This window comes from Hemitrygon akajei, chromosome 8 (genome assembly GCF_048418815.1).
Source record: "Hemitrygon akajei chromosome 8, sHemAka1.3, whole genome shotgun sequence".
NCBI classification, from domain to species: Eukaryota; Metazoa; Chordata; class Chondrichthyes; order Myliobatiformes; family Dasyatidae; genus Hemitrygon; species Hemitrygon akajei.
This window is the reverse complement of record NC_133131.1, coordinates 99,903,779-99,928,060: the sequence shown is the minus strand read 5'-3', so window position 1 is coordinate 99,928,060 and position 24,282 is coordinate 99,903,779. Positions and strand designations below refer to the sequence as shown.

General features: G+C 40.8%; 1 protein-coding gene across 4 annotated transcripts in view; it reads left to right on the top strand.

The window, feature by feature from the left end:
* sema5a (sema domain, seven thrombospondin repeats (type 1 and type 1-like), transmembrane domain (TM) and short cytoplasmic domain, (semaphorin) 5A) overlaps nt 1–24,282 on the top strand; it is a 231,904-nt gene that overhangs the window by 153,155 nt on the left and 54,467 nt on the right. For all 4 annotated transcript variants that reach the window (XM_073054249.1, XM_073054250.1, XM_073054252.1 and 1 more), the window contains 2 exons: nt 12,102–12,283; nt 12,524–12,667. In XM_073054249.1, the coding sequence (XP_072910350.1) occupies nt 12,102–12,283; nt 12,524–12,667 (326 nt within the window). The remainder of the gene's footprint in view (nt 1–12,101; nt 12,284–12,523; nt 12,668–24,282) is intronic.

Sequence of the window (24,282 nt, the reverse complement as noted above, 5' to 3'; positions counted from 1 at the left end):
AGTAGATCAACTCAGCAATGAAACACGCAGAAAATGATTCTGTTTATGTCAAACACTGAACACTATTCTAGGCTGAATAAGAAGGGTGAGATTCTGAACAAGACTGTCTTGGTCAATGTCTTTAAACTTTGAATTTTGTTTTAGTAAAATAATGCTTAGTTTGATGATAGACATTGAATATTTAGGATGGACTGTTATGAAGGCAATGCTATAAAGTTTTTCTTCAAGCATGAAGTCTCCCTGAGTAGAGGCATGTATTACAGTGGCAGACATGGAATTTATGCACCCAGTTAGAAGCAATTGGTGTTTGTAGTTTTTCTATTTCAGGCCATCCTTGCTTCATCATGGATGTCTCCTTGTACAGACATCCTGAGGGGACGGAGAGCAAATTTTCAAAATGATCATGCCTCTTGGATACTATATTTACTGTATTACAGTTAACCAGACTTGCAGCAATTTAAAACTAATCTCATAAAGATGATGTATGAGATGATGAGAGGCATTGATCATGTGGATAGTCAGAGGCTTTTTCCCAGGGCTGAAATGGCTAACACGAGAGGGCACAGTTGCTTGGACATAGATACAGAGGAGATGTCAGGGATAAGTTTTTTTTACTCAGAGAGTGGTGAGTGCATGGAATGGGCTACCGGTGACGGTGGTGGAGGTGGATACGATAGGGTCTTTTAAGAGACTCCTGGAGAGGTACACGGAGCTCAGAAAAATAGAGGGCTATGGGTAACCCTAGGTAATATCTAATGTAAGGACATGTTTGGCACAGCTTTGTGGGCCGAAGGGCCTGTATTGTGCTATAGGTTTTCTATGTTTCATAAAGCTGAGCTATTAGTTTTTTTCAGGCTCTGGAGATTCTGTTCTCTTTTGTATGATAGAATGGGCTGAGAAGGAGAAAGAACGGATGGATACTAGAGGTACCAGACGACTCTCCCTGTAAGGAATGACCAGGACAAGCAATGTAGCACTAACTGTGATTCTCAGTTACTGGATAATGACTGAATGGCACTAATTTGGATTACTCAGGAAACAGATTGGATCAGCTCCCATATAATCTACGAGTGGTGCTTAACCTTCCTGCCTCTTAGAACTACAAGGAACGTGTTATCTTCAATTCCCGAATCAGAAGGGGGACATCACAAAACACTTAATCCTTTTCCGATGATACCTTTTCAGCAACTATCATTGGCCATTGACCATAGTCTTAACTTTAATGCTTTTGGCTCTCCCATGTTAGCCTGGAGCAGTCAGGTTATTTTATTCACTTTGTTGATTGCAGCTCCAAAGAGGTGCCAGATGCACATTTCAGGTTCTACTCCTTCTCTTCACAGCTTGTGAAGACCAACAACATTGTATGAAGCAAATCCAAAGAGCAGACAGCACTGTACTTGATTTAAGATTATTATTCTCGCCAAAGATACTTGAAGGCAAACTCAAGCTGGAAGCCATATTTGGTATCTCAGTTCTCACTAATGATGTTCTTGCAACAGCTGCAAGTAGAGCTAAAGTCTATATAACTAAGTTAATTACCAGTGACACTTTGAAGTAGTGCTTCAGACATGAAGAACTCCCTGTTTAGCATATGTTTCACATACCTTCATTTAAAAGTTTAACTGAGGAAGCAGAAGATTAAGTGTTTGCAATGTAGTCATCTGGAAGGTGCCAGGAAGCCAAAATCAATCGCAGATGCTGGAAATTAGAAATAAAAGTAGAATATTTTATTTGTTAGACAGCACCTGTGGTGCAAGATCTAGGGGTAACCTTTCAGATCAACACCACTTTTAAAGAACACAGGAGTCAGCAATTGATCAGGAGGCTAGAGCTGGTTATGGCAATTGCAAAAACAATGGATATCTGCAAAAGTGCCAGTTTTAGTAGGCAACTGATGAACGACCAATAAGTCTAATTTATTCTGCTGTAACTATACTGCCTATAATCAGAAATCAGCCATCTGACTACATTCATGTATACAGCTTATTAGATTCCTTTGTGTTCTATATGAGTGATGCCAATGCGTTTTTCTCCTTTATCCGGTATAAAATGCACAGTTTGTAAACTGAGCATTATTTAAATATTACCCTATGTAGAAGTTGTGGACTAGCTGTGCAGTTTTGGAAAGAAGATGAGAATACTCTGTAGCCAGTATGGTCAATGATTAGAGCAAGTTGGACCTTGAATGGCACATATCATAAACTCTGTTCATACCACACTACGCTTACCTACAGAACCACTCTATGACAGATTCCATAGCATCCATCCTACACCTGGCCCTGGCACAGCTAGAAAACAAGGATACAACGTGGGTGGCCCCAGGGCTGTGTGCTGAGCCCACTACTGTTCACTCTGCTCATTCATGACTGCACGGCCAAACACCCGAGTGATCACATTGTCGAGTTCGCTGATGGCATGACAGTGGTTGCACTCATCAGAGACAACGATGAGTCAGCTTACAGAGAGGAGATGAAAGAACTTGAGGCCTGGTGTTAGGCAAAAAACACCTTCTTTAATGTCAACAAGATAAGGGAGATCTGGTCATTGACTACAGGAGAACTCACCACTCACGATCAGTGGCACAGCAGCATTACACACAAACTCTTACAGTCCTAGAACATGCCCTACACTGTCAAGAAAGCTCATTAATGCCCCTACTTTCTGAGGAAGCTGAAGAGAGCTGGACTTTGCACTTTCGTATTCACGTCATTATACAGATGCGCAGTTGAGAGCATCTTAACAAGCTGTGTCACTGTTTGGTACGGAAACAGCACTGCGGCTGACAGGAATGCTCTACAACAGGTAGTCAAAGCTGCTCAGTGCATCTCCAGCACCAGCCTGCCTGCCATCAAGGACATGTATACAGAAAGGTACTAGTAAAGGACCTGTAACATCATGAATAATCCCACTCACCCTGCTGATGGACTGTTTGTCTCACTCCCATCAGGGAGGAGGCTACGTAACATCCATGCCAAGACCAGCAGACTCAAAAATACTTACTTCCCCCAAGCAGTGAGGCTGATCAACAACTCCTCCCTCGAACTCCACCACTACTTTATTATTTTCTGTCGGTCATCTTAAGTACATCCTAGCGTCACTTTATGGACACACAAACAAGCTATATGTATAAGCCATCTGATGTATTTTATTTTTATTCTGTTCTTTATCCTGTGTATTTTTTGTGCTGCACTGGATCTGAAGTAACAATTATTTCATTTCCCTTTACACTTGTGTATGAGAAATGACATTAAACAATATTGAATGACTGAATGTTGAAGAAAATATGAAGATCCACAGAAAAGCATAATTCGACATGATAAAAGATAACCAATAAAAATAAGATAGAGGGGTAACAAAACTTTTAATTTTGAGATTTTTGTTCAGTGAAGGGAGTAAAACCTGTACAATGTTGGTTATAGGCAGCAGTTCATGAAGAATGAGCAGCACTTCAACTTCCAAGTCCATCAGGAGAGTAATGGAAGAGTAATAAAAAGTATGGAATAGGGTTTCAGCAGCTGGTACATCAGACTGGCTTAGAAATCAGAGCTGGAGGCCAGTCGCGAATCCTTAAATGATATTGCCAGGACTGTGGGTGGATAAAGGAATGAAGAGAGCAAGGATGAATTGAAGGAGAAATTCAGGATGAACTTCACAGTAATGGCAAAGTAATTTTGTTGGCCATTATTTTCTAGGTTAGAATCGAACTACAGAAATTTAGTCCCACTCAGCTAGATATTGGTGGAGGTTGGTTGGTTGTCAGTTGAAGGAATTGAGAATTCCAAGGATAATGCATCACAGCCACTGTCATGTGATTTTTCAGTAACTTTGCTATTGATATGTGCTTCTAAAACACACATTAAAAAAATTGAGATCAAGTATGATTAATTTGAGAATACTTGTCACTTTGCAAGATAAAAATATATATACAGATTTCACTACCCCATTCACTGATTCAATCATTATATAATCTTCATTACCCAACAAGATGTCTATTGGAAAAACATTTCCTGTTGAAGCCATTTTGTTAATTTATGTCACATTTTAAGAAAGAAGCATCGTGATGTTCACTAAATGAATACCAGTCAATCTAATAATACAGAAGATTGAAGGGGGACAATAAAAGGTTACAGGAAATATTCAAGGTTGTGAAATGCCCAGGGAAGAGGTAAATGGAAATACCTCTTAATATATTTCATGCTTAAGGGTGAATAATGCTAGCAGAATGCTGAACTATATAGCCTTGTCAGCAGAGTATAGATCTGAGATATTCCGATGAACTGTTGAATGCTCTGTTCACACCCAGCATAAATTTATTCAGCTGCAGTTCACTCAGGTGCCACTGCTGAGAAGGTCACCAGGTTGAGCCTATCAGAGAGATGTCTTGTGAAAATTGGGAAGAAATATGTACGGTAGTTTGAATACTGAAAGGAGGTGAATGAGATCTCATAGCAGCATGACCATAATAAATTAAGCAGATCAGAAAGGTAATCCAATACCCCATGCAGCAATTAACAAAAGAAGAATATTTAGGTAGTAATCGCAGGAGTTTCTGCAGATACATATTTCCTGTAACCTTTTATTGTCCCCCTTCAATCTTCTGTATTATTGGAAATCCAGAGTAACGCATACAAAATGCTGGAGAAACTCAACAGGTCAGGTAGCATCCATGGAAATAATAAACGGTCAAAGATTTGGGCCACTCCTCCTTCCCATGGGAGAAAGGGAAGGAGCAGGGGGCACTAGTGGGAGATGATAGGCAGGTGAGGAGAAAAAGGGTAAGAAAGAGTCAGAATGGGGAATGGGAAAAGGGAGGGGGGGATAAATTACTGGAAGTTAGAGAAATTGATGTTCTTGCCATAAGTTTGGAGGCTACCCAAACGGAATATGAGGTGTTTCACCTCCAGTCTGAGAGTGGCTCATCGTGGCAATAGAGGAAGCCATGGACTGACATGTTATAATGGGAATGGGCAGTGGAATTCAAATAGGAGGCCACTAGGAAATCTGCTTGTTACAGACAGAGTGAAGGTTCTCACCAAAACGGTCCCCAAATCTATGTCAGATCTCACCAATGTAGAGGAGGCTGCACTGGGTACAGTAGATGACCCCAATATACCTGTAGGTGAAGTATTGCTTCACCTGGGATGTCTGTTTGGAGCCCTGAGTGGTGTTGAGGGAGGATGTGTAGGGGCAGGTGTAGAACTTCTGCTGCTTCCAGGAATAAGTGCCAGGAGGGAGATCAGTGGAGAAGGACAAATGAATCATGGAAGAGCAATCCCTGTGGAAAGCAGAGTGTGGAGGACTGGTAAAGGTGTGTGAAACACTCTGGTTCTGTCAGCTGTGTAAGTCTAGGGAAGACAACTTCCAGCCCTGCCAAAAGTGGGAGATTGAAGTGCAAACCCCCCAAATCTCCCTGCTCGTGTGGATGCTGCAGGATTTGTTACCTTGTTACAAATAAATACCATGAAGTAACAGATAGTACACAGCGTACAATAAATGATTTAGCTTTAGAATTCTTAATTTGACTAAAGGGTTAGTAAAGAAAAAGCAAAAAAAAGAAAAGGGCCTATTTTAATGAAACAGCCTAATGTGCACAAGTTTCCCAGGGCATTACATGTGTTTGGTGGTTGGATCCCGTTGAAGATAGTGGATGTGCTGGATCCAGAGGCTTATTGATGGGAGGTAAAGACAGAAGGAACTCTATCCCCATTCAGACAGTGGGAAAATAGGGTGAGTGTGGATGTTCAGAAGATGGTGGTGAGGGCAGCATCAGTGGTAGAGGAAGGGAAATCCCATTCTTTGAAGAAGGAGGTAATCTCCGATGTATTGGAAAGGAAAGACACATCCTGGGAACAGGTGATGTGGAGATGGAAGAACAGAGAAAAGGGAATGACATTTTTAAAATGACGGTGGGAAGAAATGTAGTCAAGGTAGCTGTAAGAGTCAGTAGGTTTATAAAAGATAGCAGCAGAGTTGGGGAGCATTATCAGTAAAGGTTTGGAACACGGACTGTCCTGCCTAGCCAATGAAAAGGCTTACCTGGGTGCTCATGGTGACACCTTGGTTTTGGAGAAAGTGGGAGGAACTGAAAGAGAAATTGTTGAGTGTGAGGACCAGTACCACCAGACAGAGGAGAGAGGTGGTGACGGGGAACTATTTAGTTCTGTTGTCTGGAAAGAAGCAGTTAGCTTTCTTGATGGGGGATAGAAATGTATAGGGACTGGATATCCATAGTAAAAATGAGGCAATCAAGGCCAGTGTGCTGAAAGTTGTTGACGAGTTTGAGAGCATAAGAAATGTTGCGGATATAGCTGGGAAGTGACTGAATCAAGGGGATAAAACGGAGTATTTAAGTGAAGTTAGTGAGGGGGTTGCAGTATTTTAGCACTAGTTCTATTACTGAAAGTTCCAATGTTCAGTGATGCCATTAAGTTGTTCATCTGTTTAAACACATGAATAGTTCACTTAGGTTCATGAGTTTGTTCCACCATTCACTACGATCACAGTGAATCCTTATTTATCTGCAAGAATATTGAAAACCAGTTGGGGAGAAAAGTCATATCAAGAGTGTATATAACAATTATCTAAGCGCAGCCATTCACTCTCTCCACCACCGATGCATCTACAGGATTCTCTGCTGCAACTCACCAAAACTCCTTAGACAGCACCTTCCAAACCCACGATCTCTACCTGCTAGATGGACAAGGGCAGCAAAAACATGGGAACACCATCACCTGGCAATTGCTCTCCTAGCCACACATCAACTTGGAAACACATACCTTCACTATCACTGGATTAAACTCCTGGAACACTTACCCAACAGCACTGTGGGTATTCCTATTCCTGAAGGACTGCAGTGGTTCAAGAAGGCAGGTCATCACCACTTTCTCAAGGACAATTAAATACTGGTTCAGCCTGTGAAAATCATGTTCCCTGAATAATATATAATGTAAAAATCCATTATATAGCTTCAAAAGCTGGTTGTCATTGACTGCAGGATTATAGGAGCAGAATTTGGCCCATTTGGGTCAGTTGCACCATTCACTCGTGACTGATTTTTAAAAATATTTTCAACCCATTATCCTGCCTTCTGCCCAGAACCTTTAACATCCTTACCATTGGTAGCTCCTGGGTAAATGTGTAGTGGTTAGTGCTCAGTAATGTAAAGAATGGATTATATGTTGCCACATTTGTAGTTGGACAATTCTTTAATTTGCCTTTTACAAAGAGGACAACCTTGCTTAGTTCAGCTTAATCCATTACTTTTTGCACACATTGATACGAGGGGTGATTGATAAGTTCGTGGTCTAAGGTAGAAGGAGTCAGCTTTAGAAAACCTAGCACATTTATTTTTCAACATAGTCCCCTCCTACATTTGGACACTTAGTCCAGTGGTTGTGGAGCATACGGATCTTGGACCTCCAGAAAGTATCCACAGCAGGGGTGATTGATAAGTTCGTGGCCTACGGTACAAGGAATTGAGTTGTACAGCTCTCGTTACATGCACAAGCAGGTCAACTCTTTGAGTGATTATACAGAAAGTTTGAAGTTAATAACATCTCCTACCTTAGGCCACTAATTTATCAATCACCCCGATGAGTTATTAACTGATGACCTAATATGACCTAATTCTATTGGTCCATTTCCCTTCATGTCCTTGGTTCACAAAAAAAAATCTCGATTTCAGAAGCATTTAAGGCAGCTGTCTCAACCCCATCCCTGAATTTGGTGGCTATTTTGGCATTGAAGGGTAAGGCTTCCTCACTGCATTCCAGTCGCTGTTGAGCTCCAAATACATGGTAGGTTTCCCACATCCTGGACAAGGTGTGTGGGTAGGAAGACTGTTGTAGTTGACAATTCTGGGTACATGGAACCATGCCAAAAAGATTGGCCTCGTGAGTTTTAAAAAGAAGCTCTTTAAAATAATGAGTGTGTTTTGTTTATGATGTTTGAGACTGTAGCTGCTCATGTAAACTTCACCTTCATTTTTCACTCTGTAGGATAGATAAAAGAATGTCTGTCTTCCTCAGCAGCATACACATACTGCCTGATCTGCCGTGTTCCTTCAGCATTTTGTGTATGTGCTCTGGATTTCCAACAGAATCTCTGATGTTTAATTTGCTTTCTATGAGAATGTGAAAGCTGGCGTAAAAGTATCATAGTCACTAGATGTCTGCATGTTCAATAGAATTGATACCTGACAGCAACTGACATTGGGAAAAGAGAAGTACATGACCTAAGAACAATAGATATTCAGCAAACACAAGGAAATCTGCAGATGCTGGAAATTCAAACAACAACACACACAAAATGCTGGTGGAACACAGCAGGCCAGGCAGCATCTATAGGAAGAAGCGCTGTCGACGTTTCGGGCCGAGACCCTTCGTCAGGAGTGTAGGTAATAGCTCAATAGATATTTATTGATCAGCTTTCTTGAAAATCAGTTGGTCAATGTATTCACATTTATTCACAGAAAGGTTTCAATGTTTTATTTTTCTAGTTAAAATATCGGAAAGTATTAATAGAAGAATGAGGTAATTGGATCAAATTCTTTGTCTCAACTGCACTTTGTAATCTTTATGCCAAGAACAGGTAAGTCTCCAGTAACCGGATAACATTGGTATTAGCTTGATTTCTCCATTAACTTCAGTGTCAGTGAGACCAAGGAATTGATTGTGGACTTAAGGAAAATTATGTTGGGAGAACTCCAGTCTGCTTTGAGGGGTTAGAAATGGAAAGGCTGACTAATTTTAGGTTCCTGGGTGTCACCGTCTCTGAGAATTTGTCCTGGCCTATCATAACACAATCACAAAGAAGGCATACCAGCAGCTCCACTTCATTAGGAGTTTGAAGAGATTCGGTATGTCAGCAAAGACTCTTGCAAATTTCTGAAGACATACAATGGAGAGCATTCTGAGGAATTGTATCACAACCTGGAATGGAAGTTCCAATGCATAGAATCACAAGCGGCTGCAGAAGGCCGTAGACTCAGCCAAATCCATCAAGGTCACAACCCTTCCCACCATCAAGGATTTCTTCAAGAGGTGATGACTCAAGAAGGCAGTAGCCATCACTGAAGACCATCACTGTCTGGGACATGCTTTATTCTCACTGCCCCAATCAGGTAATGGAGTCTGAAGGCCTGCACTCAATGATTCAGGAACAGCTTCTACCCCTCTGTCATCAGTTTTCTGAATGGTTTATGAACCCATGTGTATTAATTACTTCATTATTCCTTTTTTGCACTATTTATTTTGTAGCTTACAGTAATTTAATATTTTTGCACTGAACTACTGCTGTAAAACAACAGATTTCACATAATATAAGATGGTGATAATAAAACTGATTCTGATACTAGCCTGTTGTGTCTGGTGCATGGTTGGGTTTAATAGGAATCAGCAAAAGTGTTGCATTGGTGAGATTCCTAAAACACACTTTCTGCTTGGTTTGTCGATCTCCAATAGAATGTAGGCCTCAGTGCGGTACAACCACAATTATTAGTCCACATTCTGAGTTATCCATCAAACTGTTTGCAGGTAATTGGAAATCGGCTGCCTTGCAGATTTGCACACAATTCCAGCTGCAAGCCCTGCTGCATTCCCAAAGGGGACCAAGAAAATACTCATCTGCATCCACTATGGATCCCTGACAGTGGAGGTGTTAAAGGCTCTGAGCACTCCTTTTTCAGTGATCTTGTTTACAGCTCCACTGAATGAACAGAACAGAACTGCTGACCTTACAACTGTTGCTAATTGTGTTACTTTAAAGGTGAATCTCTGGAGGTCTGTGGCTGGTCTCAGACTGGAGCTCATGAATAAATGAGTAATGGAGCTCTGTGCAGACAGTCAGTTAATCCTGTAACACTCCTGGTAGCAGATCATTAAACAACAACAGTAACTTTAGAGGGAGCTGCAGGAGTGGTGGAGCAAACAGTATTAAGCTTTAATTTGTGAAAAAGAGAAGTGTCTGCATTCTCATCATGCTACCCGAATACCCAGTTAAGCTTGGTTATTTCTTGGAATCGAGACCTCATGGAGCATCAGGTCCAGGCATGGGGAGAACAGGTGATCCAAACAACAGGCCGGAGTCATGAAACCCAGTCACATTCCATATTCCAGAGGAAAAGTGTGGAATCTCCATATTCTGCCAGTTCCCATTGTTAGACAGAAATTCTTTACGAAGAACAGGAAATTGAAGTTTGAATATAACTGGGAGAATTCCCCTTCCAGGAAACTCCATAAACTCACTGATAGGAATTCTAGCCCACAGACACACCAAATGATGTTTGTTCATTTGCCTCTCTAATCCAGTCCACACATTTCTTTGTGGTGGTTACTAATATGCTTTTATTTTGGGCAATTTAATTACTTTGTCCTTTTCTCTCTGTCCATATTTAATCCCTTGCATAATGCATAATTAAACGTACACATAGTTTTAGAAATGAACTGAAATATTGTGAAAGGATTGAATCAAATACTTTACATGATTTTACACACCTCCACAGAAATGTGCTAATAGACTTCTTCAAAAGCTACATAAATTATACAACTTTTAAAAACAGCAGGTCAGTAAATATTAGTAGTAAACACACAAAATGCTAGAGGAACTCAGCAGGTCAGGCAGCATCTATGAAAATGAATAAACAGTCAACATATCGGGCCAAGATCCTACTTCAACACTGAAAAGAAAGGGGGAAGATGCGGAAATGAAAAGGTGGGCGAGAAGGAGGCTAGCTAGAAGGGTGAAGCCAGTTGGGTAGAAATGTAAAGGGCTGCAGAAGAAGGAATCTGATAGGAGAGGAGTGTGGAACATAAGAGAAAGTGAAAGAGGAGAGGACCCTGGGAAGTAATAGGAAGGTGAGAAGAGGTAAAAGGCTAGAGTGGGGGATGGAAGGGGTGGGGAATGGAAGGGGAGGGAATTTTTTTTTACCGGAAGGTGAAATCAATGTTTCTGCCATCAGTTTGGCGGCCATCCAGACAGAATATAAGGTGTTGCTTCTCCAGTCTGAGGATGGCCTCATTTTGGCTCCAAAGGAGGCCATGAACAGACATGTCAGAATAGAATGGGAATCAGAATTAAAATGTTTGGCCACTGGGAAGTACATTTTCTTAGGCAGCAGAGAGAATAGAGGGGTTGACTGTGCCAATTTCAAGTGAGACCAAGAGGATCTCAAAATGACTGATTGAAGCAGGAAAATCCTGTTCTTGTGCCCTAGGTCCTTAATGTCCCATCATGGCTGGGTAAGGGGAAAATGGAGAGAGAAACTGGGAGGATGGTGATATGCTGAAGCAAAGTGATTTGGGATAAGGATCATGGTGGGAAGAGTAGAGGAAGGACAGGACAGAAAGAATATTGGAATGGCAGGAGGAAATGGTTAAAAATTATTAGGATCCAGAGCAGTGCAATAAAGCAGGGTTGGTGATTGGAGAGGCAGGAGTCAAAGGAGAATTTGGGAGAGCATACTCAAATGAAAGTTTGGAAATATGATCCTTGCGATAATTGAGGTGGAGTCAGATGCAGATCATTGGAGATGGGGGCAATTTCTCAAATAATCAAGGAGGAAACTGAAGATGAGTGATCCATTTTCAGAGATTCTTGATTGCTGGATGGCCTTGTAGGAGGCCAGGTAAAGTTGTGCCAAGTAGAACCTGTTTATGCATCCAGTCATGCACTATTTGATAGCCCATAGCTATAGAGAATTGCACATCAATTTGTAAAAATGTTCATAATGCACTCTTCTTTTGTGCAGTCTATGAAAGTGATATCCCTACCTTTAAGGTATGTTGTCCAATTATTTTTCTAGCTAAACGTGGTTCAATTGGACTGGTATTTTGTTTCTTTGACTGTATTTTACAAGTGAATGATTCAACCCAGCTGGTCAGCACATTGTGTTTAATGGAATTATGCATTCCAATGACAGCACAAAATGGTTTACAATTTTAAGAATCATAGATTTGAATAGTTATGACATAAACAGAAGCACATTGGGCATTGCATGAAATAACTTCTGCCTGTTTTTGTTATATAAGCAATCCGTTCAAAAGTAAACTGTTCCTTTTGAACGCTATTGTGTGTCCTGATATTACTGAATGTTTGCATTTTAGATGAGAAATATGACAATGGATGGTGGTTTTGGACCTTGGTCACCGTGGGGACCCTGCAGCCATTCTGATGGCAATGCCGTTGGCCTATGCGTCTGTAGAACTCGCTCGTGTAATAGTCCAATTCCACAGTGTGGAGGACGACAGTGTGAGGGTCTCAGCATGGAGGTTGCAAACTGTTCCAGGTAAGCAAAAAGATTAGAATACCAGGTGTTAAAAATTATGAAAAATTAGTTTTGTTTAACCTCATTTACATCTTTTAATAACCATACCCTGATGTTTGCACCAAATATTTTGGTCAGTTGAGAAATTAAATCATTTTCTATTTATCCTTGAAATGTGGGTTGTGGGTCAAGAGGCAAAAGTGATTTGAATTTTTACCTACTCTCGTTTCTTTCAGTTGTTTAAATGAAATTTTTTAACAGGAATGGTGGTTGGACTCCTTGGACACTGTGGTCTCCTTGCAGTACAAGTTGTGGGATTGGATTTCAGGTTCGACAGCGGTCTTGTAGCAATCCTACTCCTCGACACGGAGGGCGCGTTTGTGTTGGACAAAATCGTGAAGAGAGGTATGTCCAAGCCTTTTATGTGTGATTCATTTTTACGAGTGTTTCTTTTGTGACTACAATACCTGTGTTCTGAGTTGACTTCAGGACTTCCAGGTTATGGTTGTTTCAATGAGAGCTTGGTTACAAACTAGATTTCACATTTGACTGAACCCTCTATCAGCAGATGAGTTGGCAAATGAATTTTGCTCAGCTCACAAGCTCAACATCTGTTTCCAGACTTTTGATCAGAAATTTACTGTCATTATGCCAAAGGCGGATTGATCCGATGCAGTAGCGCAAGTTACCACGAATTCAATAAAACCATAAACCAAGCGATACTTCATCAAATTTCACTTTTTATTCATAGCATGCTATGGGGGAAGTTACAGTCTGATCTCCCAAAGAGACAGTCCGGACTACCTACCCCTGAACACAATTCCACACAATTTATAACATTGATCATTACAGGAAATATTATAATTAGGCGAGTTAATACAGTTCTAGAATAGTTTCGATCACATGGTAAGATACAATTAGATGTAAAATCATTATTGGTTAGATAATTATTTCTGCCAAGACCAGCATGGATACAATCTCAGTTCCTTATGTGGACACCTGCCCCTACTCTCCAATGTTCTACCACCCCCCTCTAGCTGTCCTTCACCTACCGGTATTTAGTTATGTTATGCCTCAAAAATGCTTTGTGCGACCAGATAATTCTTTATTTAGACCTATAGAACCATAGAACATTACAGCACAGAAACAGGCCTTTTGGCCCTTCTTGGCTGTGTTGAACCATTTTTCTGCCTAGTCCCACTGACCTGCACCTGGGTCATATCCCTCCAAGCCCCCCTCATCCATATACCTGTCCAAGTTTTTCTTAAATGTCAAAAGTGAGCCCACATTCACCACTTCATCTGGCAGCTCATTCCACACTCCCACCACTCTCTGCGTGAAGAAGCCCCCCACAATGTTCCCTTTAAACTTCTCCCCCTTCACCATTAACCCATGACCTCTGGTTTTTTTCTCCCCTGGCCTCAGTGGAAAAAGCCTGCTTGCATTCACTCTATCTATATCCATCATAATTTTATATACGTCTATCAAATCACCCCTCATTCTCCTATGCTCCAGGGAATAAAGTCCTAACCTATCCAATCTTTCTCTGTAACTCAGTTTTTCAAGTCCCGACAACATCCTTGTAAACCTTCTCTGCACTCTTTCAACCTTATTAATATCCTTCCTGTAATTAGGTGACCAAAACTGCACACAATATTCCAAATTCGGTCTCACCATTGTCTTATACAACCTCACCATTACATTCCAACTCTTATACTCAGTACTTTGATTTATAAAGGCCAATGTACCAAAATCTCTCTTTACGACCCTCTCTACTTGTGACGCCACTTTTAGGGAATTATGTATCTGTACTCCCAGATCCCTCTGTTCTACTGCACTCCTCAGTGTCCTACCATTTACCTTGTATGTTCTACCTTGGTTTGACCTTCTGAAGTGCAATACCTCACACTTGTCCGCATTAAACTCCATCTGCCATTTTTCAGCCCATTCCTCCAACAGGTCCAAATCCCTCTGCAAGCTTTGAAAACCTTCCTCACTGTCCACTACACCTCCAATCCAATTTGCCACATTATTATCCAGATCATTGATATAGATGACAAATAACAATGGTCCCAGCACTGATCCCTGTGGGACACCACTAGTCAGAGGCCTCCACTCTGAGAAGCAATCCTCCACTACCACTCTCTGGCTTCTTCCAATGAGCCAATGTCTAATCCAATTTACCACCTCTCCATGTATACCTAGCGACTGAATCTTCCTAACTAACCTCCCATGTGGGACCTTGTCAAAGGCCTTACTGAAGTCCACGTATGCAACATCCACTGCCTTCCCTTCATCCACTTTCCTGGTAACTTCCTCAAAAAACTCTAATAGATTGGTTAAACATGACCTACCACACACAAAGCCATGCTGACTTTTTCTAACAAGTCCCTGTCCATCCAAATACTTGTAGATCCTGTCTCTTAGTATTCCTTCCAATAATTTACCTACTATCGATGTCAAACTTACCTATAATTTCCGGGCTTACTTTTTGAGCCTTTTTTAAACAACGGAACTACATGAGCTATCCTCCAATCCTTCGGCACCTGACCCGTGGATATCAACATTTTAAATATTTCTGCCAGGGCCCCTGCAATTTCAACATTAGTCTCCTTCAAGGTCCGAGGGAATACCCTGTCAGGTCCTGGGGATTTATCTACTCTGATTTGCCTCAAGACAACAAGCACCTCCTCCTCTTTAATCTGTATCAAAGTTTCATGATCTCCCTACTTGTTTGCCTTGTTTCCCTAGACTCCATTCCAGTTTCCTTAGTAAATACAGATGCAAAAAACCCATTTAATATCTCTCCCATTTCTTTTGCTTCCATACATAGCCGACCTCTGTGATCTTCAAGAAGACCAATTTTATTCCTTACCATCCTTTTGCTCTTAACGATGCTGTAGAAGCTCTTAGGATTATCCTTCACCCTGACTGCCAAAGTAACCTCATGTCTTCTTTTAGCTCTCCTGATTTCTTTCTTAAGTATTTTCTTACTCTTTTTATACTCCTCAAGCATCTTATTTCCTCCCTGATGCCTATACATGTTATACATCTCTCTCTTTTTTAATCAGAGTTCCAATATGCCTTGAGAACCAAGGTTCCTTATTCTTATCCATTTTGCCTTTAACCCTGACAGGAACGTACAAACTCTACACTCTCAAAATTTCTCCTTTGAAGGCCTCCCACTTACCAATCACATCCTTGCCAGAGAACAACCTGTCCCAATCTACGCTTTTTAGATCCTTTCTCACTTCTTCAAATTTGGCCTTTTTCCAGTTTAGAACCTCAACCCAAGGACCAGATCTATCTTTATCCATGATCAAGTTGAAACTAATGACTTTATGATCACTGGAACCAAAGTGTTCCCCTACACATACTTCCGTCACCTGCCCTAACTCATTTCCTAATAGGAGATCTAATATTTCATCCTCCCTAGTTGGTACATCTATATATTGATTTAGAAAACTTTCCTGAACACATTTCACAAACTCTAACCAATCTAGACCTTTAACAGTATAGGAGTCCCAATCAATATGTGGAAAATTAAAATCCCCTACAATCACAACTTTCTGTCCCCTGCAGTTGTCTGTTATCTCTCTGCAGATTTGCTCCTCCAATTCTCGCTGACTATTGGGTGGTCTATAATACAACGCTATTAATATGGTCATACATTTCCTGTTTCTCAGCTCCACCCATATGGCCTCAGTAGACAAGCCCTCTAATCTGTCCTGCCGAACTGCTGTAATATTTTCCCTGACTAGCAAACCGCCCCCCCCACCCTTCATCCCTCTGCTTCTATCACATCTGAAACATCGGAACCCTGGAACATTGAGCTGCCAGTCCTGCCCCTCCTGTAGCCAAGTTTCAGTAATGGCTATGATGTCATAATTCCATGTGTCAATCCAGGCCCTCAGCTCGTCTTCCTTTCCCACAATACTCCTCGCATTGAAATATACACACCTCAGAAGATTATTACCACCACACACAACCTTACTATTTGTGACTTTGCATGAATTACTAACATCATTTATTTTTACCCCTGTTCCACTATCTACTCTGGCACTCTGGTTCCATCCCCCTGCAAATCTAGTTTAAACCCTCCCCAATAACACTAGAAAACCTCCCTGCAAGTATATTGGTCCCCTTGTAGTTCAGGTGTAACCCATCTCTCTTGTACAGGTCCCACCTGCCCCAGAAGAGGTCCCAATGATCTAGAAATCTGAAACCCTGCCCCCTACACCAGTCTCTCAGCCATGTGTTCATCTGCCAGAGCATCCTACTCTTACCCTCACTGTCATGTGGCATAGACAGCAATCTGGAGATTACTACCCTCGAGGTCCTGTTTTTCAACTTCCTACCAAGCTCTCTGTACTCACTCTTCAGAACCTCCTGACTCTTTCTACCTATGTCATTGATACCGATGTGTACCACGACATCTGGCTGATCTCCCTCCCACTTCAGAATGCTGTGCATGTGATCAGAGGCATCCCTGACCCTGGCACCCGGGAGGCAACAAACCATCCGGGAGTCTCTGTCACAACCACAGAATCTCCTGTCTGTACCCCTGACTATGGAGTCCCCTATCACTACCACTCTCCTCTTCTTCCTCCCTCCCTTCTGCACTGAAGAACCAGACTCAGTGCCAGAGATCTGGCTGCTGCAGCTTGTCCCAGGTAAGCCATTCCCCCCAACAGTATCCAAATTGGTATACCTGTTTTGGAGGGGAATGGCCACGGGGGAACCCTGCACTACCTGCCCTTTCCCCTTCCCTCTCCTGATGGTAACCCAATTACCTGTGCCCTGTCCCTTAGGTGTAACTACCTCCCGGAAGCTATTATCTATAAACTGCTCAGTCTCCCGAATGATCCGGAGGTCATCCAGCTCCTGCTCCAGTTCCCTAATGTGGTCTGTTAGGAGCTGCAGCTGGATGCACTTCTTGCAGGTATCGTTGTCAGGGACACCGGAGGTCTCCCTGACTTCCCACATCCAGCAAGAGGAGCATTCCAACATCCTGCCTGGCATTTTCTCTAGTCTGAACAAAAAAAAAAGAAGAAAACAGAAACTTACCGGAACCTACCCTCGCCGAAGCCTGATTGAGCCGAAGCCATCCCACTCCGACGATGGCGGCTGTATATGGCAGTCTCCCTTTTAAACCTAACGCTATTAGGGAACAATGTCTGGTACATCATTTGTTGCTGGGTAAGGTTCCCTTTTTGGCTGTACAGCAACCATCATAAGGTACCTATAAGATAATTGATCATAAGCTAATCATACCCCTTAATCCATTCCCCCATTTACCTATCCCTCTATCTAAGTTTACCTTTCCCTTCATCTATTAGACATCAGTTCCTATTGGTCAAAATACCTTTGTGTTTCGAAGTCATATACATGGTAACAGACCCTCCATACCACCCTGTCTGTACTTACCATCAACACTCATCCTATTTATCTCCTCAGATCCCTTTCTGCTTTCTCTCCCTGCCACCCATCTATACTAGGCGCCAATTACAGCAACCATTTAATGTACCGAGGCAATGTTTTTGGCATGCTGGATGAAACTGGAGAGCCCAGGGAAAACTACAAGGAGAATGTGCAAACTAAGGTCAGGAATTGACCCAAGTCTCTGGTGTTGTGAGAAAGCAGTACTAATTTACCTAGGATAGTACAGATTGATTTAGTCCCATAACATCCCAACCCGTAACCGAACAGTAACCTATTGTTTACCATTTCGCTTTTGCCTAACTAAGTTAGCAAACTTGGTTTGAACAAAAGAAAGGAAGAAATATCATAACCTCTCAAAATTAAAAAAAAATCTGGACTATTTTTCTTTTTAGAAACATTTATAGAGTGTTTGAATTATCAAGATGTCAGGATCACCTTCCTCTCCTGATGATTTTATTTCATACTGTTTTAATGAGGGAAGTGATTGGTCTGGGAAAATCAGCTGAGTGGAAGGATGTTACAAGGTGCAGAAAGAATTGCATATCAATCCTGAAACGCAGGAGTTATCAGGAATTCTGAGTGCAAAGGGTTTCTACTACATTATCCATTATATTGGTTCCTGGCATTACTTTTTACATAATGATGAAATAAATGAAAGTTGTGCTAATTTTTTCTGTGAAGGAGACACTGGTTAATGTAGCAGAAAATGAATGATTTGCAGGCCTTGCATTTGACATGGAACAGTATTTGAATCTGCTGCTGTCTTAGACCATAAGTCCATATTTATAGGAGGAGAATTAGGCCATTTGGCCCATCAAGTCTGCTCCATGGCTGATCCATTTCCCTCTCAGTCCATTATCTCTTCATGCCCTTATTAATCAAGAATCTATCAACCTCTGCATTAAATATATTCAATGAGTTGGCCTCCACAGTCACCCGTGGAAATGAATTCCACAGATTCAGCAGTCTCTGGCTAACGAAATTCAAAAGTTCAAAGGTCGAATTTAATGTCAGAGAAATGTATACAATATACAACCTGAAATGCTTTTTCTTCGCATACATCCACGAAAACAGAGAAGTGCCCCAAAGAATGAATGACAGTTAAATATGAGAACCCCAAAGTCCCCCCCCCCACAGCTTCCCACCTCCCTCACGGAAGCGGCAGCAAGTAATGATTCCCCCTCCCCCCAGTAAAAAAAAGTGCACCTGCTACTGAGCACAAGCGTGAGCTAGGCGATAGCAAAAACACAGATCTTGCAGTTACCCCAAAGACTATCACAATTCATCCAGCATTCAACAAACCACAGGTTCTCTCTCTCCCTAATAAGGGAGAGGGAGGTGTCCCCCATTTTCACAGCGAGAGGGAGACATAAAAACAACCCGCTGTTTTACGATGTTAAAAAGTCCGTTTCATCGCTTTTTACGAGCTCTGTGCCCGAAGTTCGCAAAGAACTTAGAAACATAGAAAACCTGCAGCACAATACAGTCCCTTCGGCCCACAAAGCTGTGCCGAACCTTAGAACCACCTAGGCTTTACCCATAGCCCTCTATTTCTCTAAGCTCCATGTAGCCATCCAGGAATCTCTTAAAAGACCCTTTTGTTTCTGCCTCCACCACCGTTGCCAGCAGCCCATTCCACACACTCACCACTCTTTGTGTAAAAAAACTTACCCCTCTGTACCTACTTCCAAGCACCTTAAAACGATGCCCTCTCGTGCTAGCCATTTCAGCCCATGGGAAAAGCCCCTGACTATCCACATGATCAATGTCTCTTGTCATCTTGTACAGCTTTATCAGGTCACCTCTTATCCTCCGTCGCTCCAAGGAGAAAAGGCTGAGTTCCTTCAAAGATCGCAAAGATCTTGGGTCTTTGGGCCCACAGCAAAAGATTTTCCGGCCTCCCCGATGACACACGAGTCTCCTGCCATGACACCAACTCTCAATCCGCCCATCTCCAGAGCTCTGAGATCTTAGGCTTTCGAATTCAAGCCAGACTCTCAGGCCGAAACCTTGGCGTGCTGAACAACAACAGCCAGTCCTGAAATGCAGAGAAGGTGCATCTAGTTCACTGGAGTATTCTCTAATTAATGGTCCTATTGTTCCCTTCATGATCTGACCTCTCCTCTTGGTTTCCTCATTCACAACATCATCCTCTGTATTCATATCTCCATTGATTCCTTTCTTTTTGGCCTTCCATTCAGACATTTGGGCTTTGGTTTACTGTATGCTTTTATAATCAGCTTTTTGTCTCACACTCGAAGTTCTTAATACACACAGAGTAGATTCTGGTTCTTTATACTTACAATGCTTGTAACCTTCCTGAAGCTCTTTAAGCTCTATTCCAGCTTAAAACCAAGCCACGTTTTGCAAGTGACTGCCTGTTTAACATATCAGAAGCTTTCTCAGATACATTGCCTATGAAAACTGTTGTAGCTAGACCACTATTTTTATCACTTTCATGCTTCCTCTGAGCAACGTGGTCCTTGGTCCAATATGCTTTCCAACCAGAGGCACAGAGGTTGGCATCAACACCTGTTTGTCCTCTATTGTGGAACAGTTCACGGTGTTTGGCATGGAGGCAGTTGTGTATCATCCAGTGCCTTTCTTAATTCACTTTAATTTGGCACATTGCAAGGATTATGGTATGCAAATAGTCGATGGATCTCCAATCAAGTTGTTGTCTCAGCCAATCATATCCTCACAATGTTGCTCCTCCTGTTTTTACCACATACAAGCTCAATGTGGCTTGTTGGTTGTTGTATTTCACAGTTACGAAAGTCATCCCACAAGAGTTACCTTTTCCTCAGGCTTCAATTTGAAATGCCACTCAAACTCATTTTGTAGAATGACTGAAATAGCTGAACCAGTGTCTAATTCCATTTTAATTAAGTTGCTGTTCACTTTTGGTGTAAGACATATTGCTTGTCGATTGTTAGCTTTCACACTGTAAAACTCAAGGCTACACAGTCCTGTGTCACTCTCAATATCATCAGATTTTTCATCAACTGTTCTTAAATTAGTGCTCTTTTTGAAACTGCAACTTGACTTTATCTTTTTCAGACAATTTTGCAGACAATTTTTTTTGGCTGTCCAACAAGCTCTTTGTATGGGACCTACTTTGTTGCATTTTTTGCAAGGTTCACTTTTAAATGTGCATTTGTTTGGTGTATGTAAGCACCTGCTACAACTGTAACATAACTTGTTTGTCCAGGTTGTTTTTGGATGCTGCAGTTTTGTTCACACTTATTTTTTTTCCTGACTGCAACTCAATTGCATTTCTGTCTGCAGTTTCCAATGAAACAGTCATTTCAACTGCTCTTTTCAATGTGAGCTGTGCTTCAGTTAGAAGCCATTTCTGAACACTTTCTTGTAAGATTCCACAATCTAACCAATCTGTTAGTGTATCATTAAGCCCATTACTGAACAGTCAATGCCCAAACAATCTCTTCAATTCTGCTACATATAACAAAATGGACTCCCTCTCTTTTTGATACCGCTTGTGAAACCTAAAGCATCCTGCAATCAACAATAGCTTTGGTTCTAAGTGTTCCTGAAACTCTTTTGTAATATCAGCAAGGCTCAGTTTGGATCGTTTGGTTTGAACAGTTAAACTTTGAAGCAAAAGATATGCCTTTAACCAAATGAACTCAGCAAAATTAGTACTCATTTTTCATTGGCTATTTCATTTGCTTCAAAATATTGCTGAATTAGCTCAGTATATATGACTCAATTACCTGCTGTGTAGTCAAACTCATCAATCTTTCTGATGTAGTCAACCATTTCTTCTCTTTTTTAATGATTATTTTCACTGTTTATGAACCCTACATTTTTCCATTTACTGCCTTTTTAAAATTAAACTTGATTGTGTTTTCCCTTCCAAAGACCACGTGATCAGCTGCTTTTCTTTCATTCTTCCCTGCACTTTCCTTTGAACAAGATCATCTTACTGTGCTTGAATGGGTCGGTAGCCGATGCAGGTTTGTTTTAAAAATACCTCCTCGCCAATTTTATATTCTGTAACTTCAAAATATTAAACTAATTCAACAATGACACGAGAGTCTGAGATGAGTGTCTAACTTAGAGTTTACTTTAAATGATGTGCACAAGTATCGGCTGGTAGTATGATAATGTTTGCAATTCACATATTTCGCATATAACTTGTAGTGAATTATTTAAATGAACAAGAATGCATAATCAACTGATACATATATATAATACACACACACACACACACACACACACACACACACACACACACACACACACACACACACACACACACACACACACACACACACACACACACACACACACACACACACACACACACACACACACACACACAGTTACTCAAGTATTATTGAAAGATTAAATGCACCACAATTATGTTCTTAGAACCATAGAACATTATAGCACAGAAATAGGCCTTTTGGCCCTTCTTGGCTGTGCTGAACCATTTTACTGCCTAGCCCCACTGACCTGCACCTGGACCATATCCTTCCATGTTCTTCTTTTTCATTCTTCTTTTCATTTAAATCTTTATTATAGATTAAAGATAGTTAGGCAAGCAGCATTGATCTGCATTGAGCCTCCGTGACAAAGAACTGTTTACTCCACTTCTGTCCTTTAACCTATCTTTTCTGCTAATGCAATGTCTCGATCCTGTGAGCTCCTATTTTTGTGAAGGTCTTGAAAAATGCATAAATCTTTAGAACCAATTAATGGAAAACTGTCAAAAATGTATTAAGTTACATATCCTTTTAAAATCACAGGTAATAAAATTTTCAGTTTCTTTTGATGTCATGAATTTTACTTGCAGTCCAGATTCAGCAGTTTTGTAGTTTCAATATCATATTACCCTACAAGGCATAAATCACAGCAGTCAGCCTGACCTGAATTCAGTTCAAATATTATGATATCTTTACTGTGTAAATGTTATTTTCTTTGCACATAATTTTTGTGTTCTGTGGATAGTGGGGCCATATTAAAGATGGTTTTGTTATCTATTATCATATCATTTATTTTGAATTTGTGAGGGGTTGATAAATTTGTGTAAGTCATTGGTCAAGCTATGATAAATGAACTATTCTACGCGAGGGGTTCTAAAATTGCAAATTTATTCCAGCCACAGAAAAGGTACAAAACAAGTTCACTAGAATAATGCTGGAATTGAATGATTCTGCATTTTTGTTTTACTACAGTAGCTACTTACATTGCAAACATGTCAGAAATAGGCCTACAACATTGATTCTCTGGGCTCTGATCTTTGAAAGATAAAGACTGCACTGGAAGTTCAGCTATATCCAAAGTGATATGGTGGAGGAATAGCATTCTGAAGCTGTAAGGTGGAGCAGATGCCTTGGTGTGTTGACTTTGGTGCCAGGCCAAGGGGAGAGAAGTTAATTTGGGTAGAGTGTTTCCAAAGGATTTCAAGAGTTGGTAGTGAAAATTTATTTAAGTTAAATGAAAACATAAACGTAGGATAGGATTAGTTTTGAAAGAACAATGAGAAGGTTGGTTAGATTTTATCCCCTTAAAATAAGTTACTGGAAATAACTCCGAATGGGTGTTGACACAAGCTAATATCAGACAATCAGAGAAAATTTTAACTGCATAGTTCTGCATTCACTTTACTTTGATATAGTGCTTTGGACAGGTTGAGCACTGAACAAAATTATCTTTAGGTGGACTATTCTGGTACATCCATGGAGCTGTGATATGTAGTTTCTTCATTTGGTGTTTGCATCAATCAGTACGTAATTTCACATGGCACCATTTTATCAACTTGCACATGATTCATTCCCTTGTTGTGTTTAATCCTCTGTACTAACATGAGCATTCCTTTGCATTTCTGAATTAAAACAATTTATATAAAATAATCTTCTCTGTGGTTGAATTTTTTTGTCAAAATCATTTTGCAATGAAACCACATTTTTGTTATCTACAGTAACAGACCCAATGAGCCTGCACTGCCCAATTACACCCTGTAATCAATTAACCTATATGTCTTAGGAATGTGGGAATTTAGCTCAAATGTTTTAGGATATCAGTGATATTATGTTTAAGAATCTAGCTCTCTACAATTTAGTATCAGATTTATTAGGAATATCATGCAATATCTAATAATAATCTACATGTCGTTCAAGGGTTATTTGGAGCTAAGCAACAGGGCTGTGATAATATTTATGTTTTAATCAAGACTAAACTCAAAGCAGGTATTGGCAAAGGAAAGAACTGAGCTAATTTAGTAATTTGTTTTTCAGTCAACAGTTTGTGCTGCTGTTCCTATCTGTACCTTGCTGCTTGACAAGGCTGTATTCTTTTTTTAAAAAGTTCCAGAGATAGTATTTAAAATCTTCAAATCTTTCATGTTACTTAATGAAGTGTATTGTTCCGAAAATGTGTCCTTGATTTTCCTTTCACTCACAGGCCTAGAATTTTTTTGAAAGAAGTGGTGTGTGAGTGATGTTCCTTGTTAGTCAAGTGCAGATTGACAAGGAAGGTACCCAAAACCTCAGAACATCTGACAGCTCCACTCACCCTTAAATAATCACTTCTTTTTAACCAGACTCTGATCA